At 32.0% G+C, this 12817-nt stretch overlaps 1 protein-coding gene across 2 annotated transcripts in view; it reads right to left on the bottom strand.

Moving 5' to 3' along the window:
* Nucleotides 1-463: 463 nt before the first annotated feature.
* Nucleotides 464-12817, bottom strand: part of LOC115891600 (adenylate cyclase type 8-like) — a 286870-nt gene continuing 274516 nt past the window's right edge. For both annotated transcript variants that reach the window (XM_030912111.1, XM_030912112.1), the window contains 8 exons: nt 10624-11131; nt 10326-10569; nt 8387-8513; nt 7982-8094; nt 7508-7777; nt 5996-6200; nt 5320-5686; nt 464-2983 (listed from right to left, as the gene is read on the bottom strand). In XM_030912111.1, coding sequence (XP_030767971.1) covers nt 2716-2983; nt 5320-5686; nt 5996-6200; nt 7508-7777; nt 7982-8094; nt 8387-8513; nt 10326-10569; nt 10624-11131 — 2102 coding nt within the window. In that variant the 3' untranslated portion in view covers nt 464-2715. The remainder of the gene's footprint in view (nt 2984-5319; nt 5687-5995; nt 6201-7507; nt 7778-7981; nt 8095-8386; nt 8514-10325; nt 10570-10623; nt 11132-12817) is intronic.

Genomic DNA, 12817 nt, shown 5'->3' with positions numbered 1-12817 from the left:
TTTTTTTTCTTTTTTAAGTAACTTTAACACCCTGTATCTCGAAAAGGAAGCTTTAAATCTTACAAGTTGATATGTACTTTTTCTTTTATTTTTGCAAGTTCTATCGTCTGTTAAATTTTCCCGATTAAAATCTGAGACACCCTGTATATCTATTATCATTATATATGGCAATACGTCTTTATCATATTCTGCCTAGAGGAAGAATGCGCGATAATGGTGGTTGCCTGTAATTTAATTCAAATTTTGATAATTTTTTTTTGATGTCGTCTGGCAAATTATACATTTTTTTGCTAGATGGATATACATATACAAATTAATTAGGTCTTAATGCCAGTTCAGTTATATATCTTAATATAAAATAATATATTTAAAAAATAGGATATAACCTTGATATAACCAATACAAAATCGAAATAATTTTAATTAGGATCTTTTATTATTTAATAAACATTTATATGAATGATTAGAGCATAATAAATTACTACTTATCTAACTAATTATACACAATACCAATAAAAAAATACATCAAGATCATAAAAATGAAGGACGGTATAAACAAAATGTTGTCATATATCTGAAGAAGACTAGAAATGTCTAATTTACACTGAAGACTCCATCTATCTACACATGAATATATAAAATATTGTTCTCTTGGACCAGCCGTAATAATTTAACAAAAATGGTTTGCTTAAAAGTATTCTCTTGACACCCATATCATTAAATAATTTTTAATTCGAAGACAACTTTTGAAAGTACTTACTTATTTTAATTCTTCTCCTCTGTATTCTAATAAAAATATCATTAGGAAATAACATCCTCAATATTTTTTTTATAAGTAATATTAATTTAGACATAAAAAGTACTTTCAAGACTAGTTAAAGTTTAAAATCTTATGAATCACGTGATCATAAGATTTACACACTTGATGTACATACTTTATTTACTAGAACAAGTAGGTATTTTAGGTGAAATATATAAAAATTCGCTGGCCCCTTAAATTGGACACTGGCAAGAAAAGTATTTAATTTTATTTAGCATATACCAATTCAATACATTTGTTTATTGTTAAATAAATTCTTCCAAATTAGGTATATATTTTAAAATAAAACATATCAAAAATATATTTCCATAAAAAATTCACAATATACTGTGGATATTCGAGAGCAAACTTTCGAAATTAGCAAGAGGCCTTGATTCTAACTCATTTCAAAGACAATTTTTTCCTGATATCAGAGACTTATGTGAAATGCCTGTATACTCAACAGTTGGTCAATGATCAGGTCTTATAACAAATCAAATTATCAGTCATTTAAAAATCAGAAGTTGTAGTCATGTGATTACAACTTCTGATACCCTCGATTTTTTACTTTATTTAATAGAAAATGACAGGCTAAGTAGAATGACATATCATATGTCAACTTTTGACTCTTTGAATTAAAATAAGATATGTTTTAAATTTTAATCTAGAGCTTAAAGCTTCATGGCTATGTTAAAACCATTACTCAAGGAACTTTTGAAGAACAGATTTGATCGTCTAATGTTTTTCGTATCTTTTCTTGGCCTGTTAAATGATGCCCAAATCGTATTTTTAATCATATCTCAGTTTTTTTTCAAATAGAACCAAGGTGACTCATTAGCTCATTTTGAAAACCCCCTTTTTTAAGAGTAATTTGGTACCACCTACTAGGAATTTCGAGTGAAAGAGTCGTTTCATTTTCATTTATGCGGGTGGTGAAGAAATCTCGTAGAGACTGATATGGATCTTCTCTATAACAGCACTGGATATATCGAGAGATAAATTCAGAAACGCCTACACAAAAGATATTCAAAACAAAAAAAAAATGAAAGATAATCAAAACCATATGTATCTACTAAAGCCCTAAGACGAGACCAATGGAACAATAGAACCGAATTGATATTGCCCATCAATCAACAATTTTTTTTTTCAAACGAGTTTTTGATTCTAAATTTACGAGTTTTTATATTATCAGAAAACAATTTTCAATATTCTTGCTCTTTTCTTTACCTATTTCGCTGGAAGTATAATTTAAAAAATGGATTGCTGTAGCTCTTCGTTTAGCTATTGCGCTTATTCAATACGTCAATATTGCCTAAATGGCTGAAAATAAAGGTTTCTATTGAATAAATATTGCTATCAAGTACATTATGGAAGACAATTTCAGTTTTGCAAATGTCAAATTACTATGGAGACCAAGAGGGACCACAAGAAGTGTCAGTTGACCAAAAAAGAGATCGGTCGATGACTTTAGAATACTGGTAGGAAGAAAATGTATGAGATTGGCTAGAGATCGCATAGCATGGAAAACCCTAGAAGAGGCCTATACACAACATTGGAGCCAGGCTGAGAAAGAAGAACTGTATTGTATAAAAGCATTAGTTGATAACTTTTATGTGCTATAAATTATCATTAGATATACTGTAAAATGTACCTTGTAAATTCTAAGGGCTTTTCTCAAGAACTTAAAATGGTTTGATAGAATTTTTTTGTCAGTTAATAATTAGTAAATCAAAACAAATAAAAAAGTATTTCCTCGATATTTTGACACTTTTAGGGAATAATTTAAACCTTTGAAAGTATATAGAATCAAGACCAAGTATGTCAATCATAAAATTGTTAGGATGGTAGCATTTTGAGCTACCTATGGTGTAGTCACGATGAAAATCAAATATTACTTTACATAGTACAGTTCTTGATTTAAACATGGGTCCCATCGAGGGAATGGACCTTGTTCAGTCTATCTCTAAGATGAGCAGCTTCGATCTGCACTCTGGCTTCCTTCCTCCCTAGCGGACTACGTAGTGAAAATTTGGTGTCCCTCTTAATACAATGCTTCGGCGAATGCACGGGAACTATTGCTTCTGAAGGTTTTACTTTGAAGTTTTCGGTTTCGTCTATGGCTCCGTTATCTATGACGGTTTTGTTGTCGGCTTTGGACTTTTTGTGAGATGCCAATGAGCTTGACCTAGAAAAAATATGTTCTTAAACAAAAAGGAACCCTACTGATACTAAAAGAATTGCACACTTCCATTATCTCAGACTTAGGGATTCCATGACCATTTTAGCGATTTACAGGTTACCCATGGTTTACCTGTTAAAATTTACTAAAAACGCTGTAAAATATTACCGGTAAATCGTCTTTAAACCCCGTTAATTTTGGTAATCATTAAAAAAGAAATATACATTAGGTTAGAGGCCAGAAGCCAAATTTGCCAGAACTCATAAATTAGAGGCCCGAAACTTTTATTACGATTGCAATAGATTTATTACAAAATTTATTCTATAATGCTATTAAAATATTCATAATTTTTGTTATTTATAAGTGTTTTCAAGAAATCACTTAAAAATATATTATTTCGAGTTAATTTGCGTCAAAAAAATATGGTATAATTTTTAATCGCAGCATTGCAACCAATAAAAGTTGCTGTGGTGTAATTAGTATTTTGTCGTAAAAATTCCAATAGTTTATAACAAATTTTGCTTTAAAATTTAGGATTGCTAAGGTAACAAATCAGAGCATAACTTTAAGTATCTTGTCAATGTCATTCAATACTTACTCTGCTGTACATTATTCTCTTTGTAAACAATCCGATATTAAAAATTACGGAATATAAATAGAATTAAATCCGCTATAACAGAGACAATAGTGTATAGTATTTTCAAAGACAATTCGAAATATTAGAACTTTTAATTCATTTGTACAGACTATATTTTATCCTATTCCAACTGATTTCAGAAAAATTATGACTAGTTCAATGAATCTCAAAGTTCGAAATAAAAGATTTGAACATGAACACTATTGATACTGATTAATTCCTTAAGTTGAATTGGGCTAATATTCCGGTTCTTTCATTGGCAGACACTCTGCTGCCGATTAAGGGAAATCTTTAGTTTCAATATAAAATAAAAGCAAAAGCCAACCAATATAATCCTAGAATACACATGTATGACAGAAGAAAACAGAGCATCGCGTCGTAAAAATTTACGATCTGTTTTCTTCTGTCGATTTTGTATTAATGCGGTCACTTAAACGGGCTGTATTCGACGAATACACATCGATGTAGGTGTTTCATTTGCTGAGTTTTGGTGCGATCGTAAAATTTACGAGTGATTAGTATTAGCGTAAACTTTTTAAACAAGTAGTAATACCAGTTTAGTTGGTAAGATGGATGGTTATACCAAGTTATACTTTCTATTCATAAATGTATACATTATATTTCTTAGAAAATGGATTCAGGAAAACGACCCTTGACCCACCAAGAGGTGGAAAATGAAATACAAAAAATAATGACTGAGAAGGACGATATGGATGGTTCTGAGAGTGATAACGAGAGTGATCGGGAAGAGGCAGATAATTTAAAGGACTCCAGCGATGGACTTAGTGATTTTGAAGGAAACGAGGTTATAGAGGTTGATGTGAACATTTCAGAAGATATATCTGAATAAGATATAGACTACCAGCCGCCTGCTAATCCTTCTGTTAGTGATGGTAGTTCATCTGATGATAACATCATCAAATCCAACCAACCTGATGAAGTTGTTCAGGTTGAAGGCAGAATCGTTCAATATACTTTACCAGCAGATTAAGACGGATGACGACCACGCACTGTCCCCAATGCAAACACCCGATTTGTGCCGAGCACCGGGGTTAAGTTCCAACAAACATATGTTCATTTGTATTCGATAAAAATATGAAGCTTACATGGGTTTTTGTTTTATTGGCACATTAGATTTACCATATAAAAGAACATATTAGTATTCTAGGGTTAACCAGCTGTAGAATATATAACATCTATGGTTATTGCCTAAACATTGAAAACAGAAATCTAATATTTTCAAAGGAATTAGAGGAAATATTTGAAAATGCTGCTTTAAGTTAATAATATTTGGTTTTATATTTTTAATTTTCCGCTTACTGTTCGCATTAATGCAACTTTTTCATTTACCGGTAAATTGAATAATAACAATTTTTTGAGGAAATTTTTTGGGAGTTTCGGTGCATCGATTTTAGTATTAGCAAAATCAGGAGATAATTTATTATTATTATTCTTTACTTCTTTATCTTAATTTTTAACTCTATGTCTTTATCATTTATTATCGAAGTTAGATACACTATTTTTTGACACTCTGTGTATTAATTAGAAAGTAAACTTGATAACTGAACACCTGATGTAAGTTAAAGTAAATAGACAATGGAAGTTCGAAATTCATTTAGTATCAACACTGACTCAAATTTTCTACTACATTTAAAAAAAGGTAATATCTTAAAAAGGGTACGTAAATCATTTTAGAAAAACATACCGATTAACAATAGGTTCAGACAACAATCGGGAGACGGGTTTAAAATTTGTATTCTCCAGATGAACGGAAGAAGACACGGGAGTATGCGGAGCCGACTGAGAAACTGCCATTCGATTGATAGTAGCCGATGTGATATCCCTATCTATCGATTTCATCGACTTCATGTTCTCCAGGTTTTGTGAGCTTAGCTGTCGCATGTTGGGCTGAGATCGGGCGTGCATATTTTTGTGATTTCCTCTCGTAGTATTCCTTCTTACTGGGCCTCCTGTGGTCTTGTTCGTTATTCTCATCGAGCTGTAGTTAATGATCTTTTTGTTAATATCGCTCTTGCCCTGAGTTCGAGCCCTACCCAAAACGGCACTGCCAGCTAAGAAAAAAAATATAGTATTAATATAAACACAGATTCTTCATATTTTATATTTATGTAATGTAGGCGTTATTTCTTATAATTTGAGGAATATATGAATACGTAAAATCGTTAGATTTCCGAAATAAAGACATATTTGGTAAAAGATTTTTATACCAATGTCTTGAAACTACGTTGGACGTTAATCTAAACATACGGAAATAGCTAGTGAAATAGTGACTAAAGACAAAAAATATTTTTGTCTTTTATAGGTTACAGGTAGGTATATCGAGATAACCAAATTTATATAAATATTACTAAGTAGCTTACGAGTATTTCCTGTATGTTTCTTTCTGGTATGAGCCAAAGCATATACCACGGCGGCCAAAGTGCTGTAATTGCTCGCTTGGCGCTGGAAACTGGGCCGTCTACTGCGTTCTTGCCGACCCATCACAAAGTACGTTTCCATCAAACCCTTTCCTTTCACATCTATTATTCCTCGCTTTTTTAATTCATATCCTTTGGCGCCCAATATCTAAGATAACATACGAATGCATGGAACTTTTATGAATAAAACTTTAGCACAATTTTTATCCGCGTATAATCTCTGTTTACTTTAAATATTTCTAAATATAAAGTTTTAGTACATATATTCAGTAGATTATTTTCTTTTATCTATGGGTAAATTCTATTATGTCAATTTGTCAGAATGAATGATTATTATCAGATTTGTTACCAGAAAACCTCAGTTTCTTTTTAAATTTAAAATTTTTTAATCTATTTTTTTATTAAAATATTAATCAGTATCTTTATTTTTTAGTATTAGTTTCTACCAATTGTGTATCAAATGTAATGGACAAGTTAAGAGAGTTTGAACAGAATCACCCATCTGGATGTACATTTGTTCCATTTTGGATTAAATCATACGGTATCTCCGTTATTAGTAGGATAGAAGGATAGAAGGATATGCGGTTGGCCCAAACCCTTATACTATGCCCAAACCTGTCCCACTTTTGGTCAAACGGAAGATGCTGTAAACAAAATTTTCATAGCCCAGTTCGTTTCTGGAGCTTCAGGGTCTTTTTGAAAATTTTGCAATATAGGACGCCCCCTGTCTCTGTTATTGTAAAATGTATCGAGAAGGTGAAAACTCTGTTTATTGTAGAACTTTTTACGTAAAATATAGTGGAGTAATTTGCTGTTCTACGAAAAGAATAGTTTTGAATATACGAACTGTTTTCTTAAATAGCTGTATATTATATTTTCTGTATATTTACGAATCATTCTTTCAATTATCTGGCTTGAGCTTCCCAAAAATATATATCACTCTATATTTATTTTCACTATTTACTGCAACTTAAAAGTTTTCATTAAAAATAATTTTATTGGTAGACTGTGATTGATAATAAAAGAAACAAAATAATTATTAAAAGTATATTGCTGTCTCTTATTTTATTTGAGAGCCACTAATAAATTATTTATGTATCGTGGAAACTTAACACATTACCGTTATTTTTGAATTTTTATAATAGTTTTAATCATCTGCTGATGATGCCAAAGATGATGCCAACATCAGCAGATGTTCGTCGGAATTTACAGAAACACGGGAGGTGTCTCAAAATGCAAAATTTTCGTAGCTTAGAAACGAAGAGGATTATGAAAATTTTGTTTACACAAACCGGATCTTTGTATCTTCACTAATAACGAAGATACCGTATGATTTCTACCAAAATTGGAAACTCAAGTACATTAATATAGGTTAACCAAATAGGTGCCTTATATTGTGAAGGTGTACTAAATAGAAATAAGAAAAATGGTTTCAAAAATAACCCTTAATTTTACCTGGGATGTTTCTTTAGGAACTTGTATGTATCCAATTAAGCCTGTCGAATCCATTCTGGAGGCTAAATTGACTGTATCGCCCCATATATCAAATACCGGCTTCCTGGCACCAATAACTCCACAAACCAAAGAGCCACAAGCAACTCCTATTCGGAGTCCGAAGTTATTGAAAGAATCCTTATTGATATCATCTAATTTGTCCTTCATACACATAGCATAATCTATCAGAGCGCATAAGTGGTGCACACCCTCAGAGTTTTTGTCAGATGTCTAAAACAATAGTGTGTTCTATTATTGTGTTAACAAGTAGTGACGAGCAAATGCCAGACCAAGACAAAAACTCCTCATTACTAAATTCAAGCCTTATTCAAATCCCATATTCGAATTTTCTTAATGTCAGGTTGGATTTTTTATCACTAACCTATAGTATTTACTGCAACTATTATTTAATTATTATGTAATTAGATTAGTTACCTGATGTGTAGGATTCAAACCCGATGCGGCCATATAAGTTGCCGTTGCACTAACAGTCTTTATTTTCTCTATACAGTTAAATCTCTCATCATCTAGAAGCTCATCAAAATCCGCTAAAATTAATCATATTTAAATTAGCATCACCATAACAAAACATATATTATTTAAAAATGTTTATACCTCTGTGGCGGATTCATCTCTTCAAAAAAGTCCTATGGGTATTTTGCCACTATAAGAAAATCTACAAAATAAAATAGTTATTTTTTGTAAACACTGATGGCGTTAATCCTACGGAGACTAATTGTCAACAATAACTATTTTATTTTGTATATTTTCTTACAGTGGCGAAATACCCATAGGACTTTTTTAAAGACATATATTGTTTGTTAAGCTATGACGACCTACCTATAATTTCATTGAGCAGTCTTATACATTCGACGCCTTTGTTGATTTTTTCCGAATAAAAATCGGTAAAGTTAGGGATCGTAGCAAACAGTACTCCAACTTCCTCTCTATACTGGGAGAATAATTCCTGGAAATATTTAAGCAAATAAATTTCAACGTTAGTACTACAACAGTACTACAACTTTCTTCTAGCATATTTCTATTCTATTTCTATCTAGCATATCTTCTATTCTAGCATATTCGTACTTAGAGTAAGATGCCTCAAACTACTATATCACGATATTATTTTCTGGCAATTTTTCATAGAAATTTCTCAATAACGTTGAGATAAACTAAGTTTGATAGACTAGGGATATTTTAATTATTTCCTCTAATCTTTTTTGCAACCGCCTAAATATCACGAATTTCTGTGACCACATGCCACATGCAAAAACATCTCGCATTTTGCTCGCAACTCCTGCTCTAAAGAGAAAACCTCGTGTCAACTTGATGAAACATCCGCGTGCTGGTTTCAAGAATTGACCGAACTCAAGAAGAAGGCAAACAAAACAATTATTATTGTTATTAGCTTTCATTATGTCCAAAATAAGCGGAATAGATAATGAAACAGGGAAGACATGCGGACATTCAAAAATTTTACGGAAACCTAAAATTTGAATTTTTCTGAATTGTTTATTCACTGAACAAAGTTCTCGCAAGAATCTAGAACCTGACTACATACATCAAAATATCCTCGTATCTGAGAACGTTCTTAATGGAGATTGCAATGTAATGAGTAATTTTGCAAAAAATGGATTTTTAAACAGCGTTTTACTAAAACTACCACTATCATCATCATCATCATTGTCAGCTTATTTAGTTTTTAGATAAGTGGCATTACTTGGGTATGTATTGTGGTATGTATGAGCTATAATTTCATACCATCCTGGACTTTGTCTATTCGACAATTGAATAGCACCTGTTGTAACCTACAATATGAAGTAAACCACCACCTCATATCCGTCGATCAAGAACTCTCTGAACAGAGTTTAAAAATATGCAATATGAACTATTAACCTAGCAACTGTATATTTCCAGATTTTCTGGGGCCTACACCATCGGCTCTTACTGAAATTCAGAATTTAGCTATTTGGATTTGATGTTTAGTTTTTGTCGTTGGGGTTTAGATTTTGTTTGCTCGTGTCATGTGTTGCCATACGCTAAATAAATAAATTACTTCGCCACATATAAAGATCACAGCATTAACCATCTAAGGAAGAAGGATGAAACAAATTGAGTCCATCTTAATGAAATCCTAGAACTGTGTGTATGAAAAACTACTTTCGCGGATCTGTTATAGCAAACAGGAGAACAGGAGAATTGGCCAAATGAAATCAACATAAACTATCGGCTTGGCACACTGTCAGAAAGGTGCTGAGTAAAGATAATAATAATAGGTGTTGTAATATTCCCTTTTTTCTCTTCTATAGAAGTCCCGTATGAAAGTGAGCGCACCGTCGAGTTCTGAATTCAGTATTATATGAGTCAAATCTAGGGGAAACGAGTCCACTATTATAAGCTGTACCTTGATATAGTCTGCCCAACAAGGGGATCCATGACAGTGACAGTTGTGTCAGTCATTTTAATTAACAGATAAATTGTATTTTCTGTCATTTTTTAGATGTCATCTGTCGAAATCTTCCTTAAATTTGGACAGACTATACTCCGAAGGCGTGTAAGAGACTTACTGGGAGGGAACTCTTCTTAACAAAAAATTATACTAGCACTCTTTTCAGGTTTAGCTGAGGACTGTTTACGGGGACTACAAGCTTGATGGAGTTTTATTAGATTGATATACGAATCTATTCCGTCTGAATCTTATGAAACGACATGACGGTCTAATATTTCAGAGTTAAAGATCTTAGCTTATGTTTGTAAAATATAATGTAAAAGTACTCACTTCACTATTCCTATCGTTAGACAAAAAATGTCTAGCAACATGTTCCGGTAGAATATTCTTTAATAATTGCTTGTTATTCTGTTTTGTTTCTTCCATGTCAGTCAATTCCCTTTCAGCTTGCTGCTTCCATAAAAAATCTAGCCGAGAAGTGACTTCTACCAATCGCGCATGATAAGCGACCATCAAACAGAAAACCACCAGCAATATCAACATCTGAGCTGACAAAGGAATTACTATTACGTCACTAAAAACAAAATTTGATATTGACAATGAGAATTATAATTTACCTGGTGCTTACCCAATAGCAATAGCATTTACGCTATCAAAAATTGGTTTATATGGTACCAAAATTAGAATGGTATAAATTCCAACCATAAGACTCGCCATAAATAGCTTTACGAGGTAATACAATTTTAAAGCAGTCGCTAGCGCGATCATACATAATACCCAAGTAAAAACTATGTATTCTGGATGTCTACAAGTTACATCGCAAATGATTGTACTGTTCTGAGTACTAACATCAGTACTGTCTGTAGTTACTTCTATCGACGATGTCGCCAAATCACGTTTGAAACGTTTAGATTTAAAGTTAACTAAATGATTAGTTTTATTATTGGTATGAGCTAGATGTGAATGATTAGTTGAGCATGTTACAGATTTTTCTATAGATTGGTGAGTTTTAGAGATTGCCGTTGAAATTGTCGACGTTTGAATTTGTTCCTTTACATTTTGATCCCTTTTGGAGGAATTGGTGTCTTGATTATACAATATTTGGCGTCCATCGTGCATTTTCTCTTGTACCATGTCTGGAATTTGAAATTACACGTTAATAAAGACGGTAAATATACCTTAAATAGCTATGATGAGTATCTTTCATTGATAAATATAGCAATATTCATTGATTCTATTAAAAAATAGTTGAAAAAATTAAAACTATGCTAAAAAGTTTCAGTTCTTATAAGGATGTATTTAGAAATAGGTCCCTTTGGTGTTTCATTTATTAACTATTCTAAATATAAAGTTTTCCCACTAAAAAAGTCGACTTTTTATGAAATAATGTACAGTGATTATAGTTAAAAAACGGGGTATTATACAATCTTTTTTCGGCTTTGAATTAAACAGTTATATTATAGGGCCAATTTAGGGGTTATACTGAATAATATATTTGAAAATATACCAAAGTTTAATTTCAATAAGAAAGAAATGTTCCAATTCTAGTCTACTGAAACCTCTTGGAATTTACAAAGAACGCTTAGAATTTGTGACAATAAATAAGGAATATAATTCTAAATCACGTAAATTTTACCTAATAAATAATAATCTAGATTTAGTTTGTATTTTATATCATGTAATTTATATCTAGAGTTGGCACATGTTTAAAGTTATAATACAGGAATTCTTGCAATTTTTTTGTTTCATTCAATATTTTGTTAGTGCAAAAGTGTAATTTTATTTCTTATTCTAATCAGTTTCATTTTGATTCTCGTTAACTTTAACAACGAACATTCTACAGTATGTTCCCGGATTGTCTTTACAAAAGGAAAAATTTTTATTATTAACACTACCTATGAGAAAAATGAATTATTTATAAAAAATTTTTGTTTCTTCTAAAATGGTTAATCTTGTTTATACTTATCCAAATTCCCATACCGTTTTAGAGTAAAATAAAAAAAAAGAAAATATGGCCGAATTTTCTATTTATCATTCTTTGAATTCTTTATTTTGGTTATTATTAAGTTTTTTGGTTATTTTTAATTTAAATTAATGTCATATTTTCTGCAGATATTAAAAATATGAGCAGGCTCTCTTCAGTCTTTCACCCTACGTGAGAGTATGGTGACATCATGTGTTGATTCCCCTCACTTCCTCGGACCAAGTTGTTCGACACTGCGCCATATGTGAGGTTTCGGGGAGGTTATGGCCCCCTAGGGTTTTGACTTGGTCTACCCATCTCTTAGGTGACCTTCCACGTGATCGTCTTCCCTCTACCTTCCCCTCCACCATCAGTCTCTCAATTGAGGTGCCACTCCTTTTTTAAATAAAAGATATTGTAATATTTGAGGGGTGGTTGCGAGCATGCATAATGTTTTGTGCCGAATCGGTATGCCTCGTCGAGCTATACGCGTGTCTGTTGTGATTGAATGCACATAATAATCATGCATGCAGTAATTTAAAATTAAGTATACGAAGTATGGGATTATGTGGCACAGTATATTATTTATCTATATGAATAGAAAATATTGATAATAAATACAGTTCGTCTGCTGGATCTGTGTCTATGAAAGGAATGCGGACAAAAACATTTAAATAAACAGCAATATATTTTATACGTCGACTTGACGAGTACGTCACCGCAAATCGCTGCGCCCACTCATTTTATTGGCTACTTGCAAATTTGTCGAATTTTTATTGATGGGACGCGTCGTCTAATTTTTTATGAAAAACATCGAGAGAATATCGTTTCCCCTCTCACGGATACCCCGTAGCCCCAG

This window comes from Sitophilus oryzae, unplaced genomic scaffold (assembly GCF_002938485.1).
Source record: "Sitophilus oryzae breed Bouriz unplaced genomic scaffold, Soryzae_2.0 scaffold_1188_pilon_pilon, whole genome shotgun sequence".
Taxonomy (NCBI): Eukaryota; Metazoa; Arthropoda; class Insecta; order Coleoptera; family Curculionidae; genus Sitophilus; species Sitophilus oryzae.
Note: the sequence above shows the minus strand (reverse complement) of the source record. Positions and strands in the feature narration are given on the sequence as shown.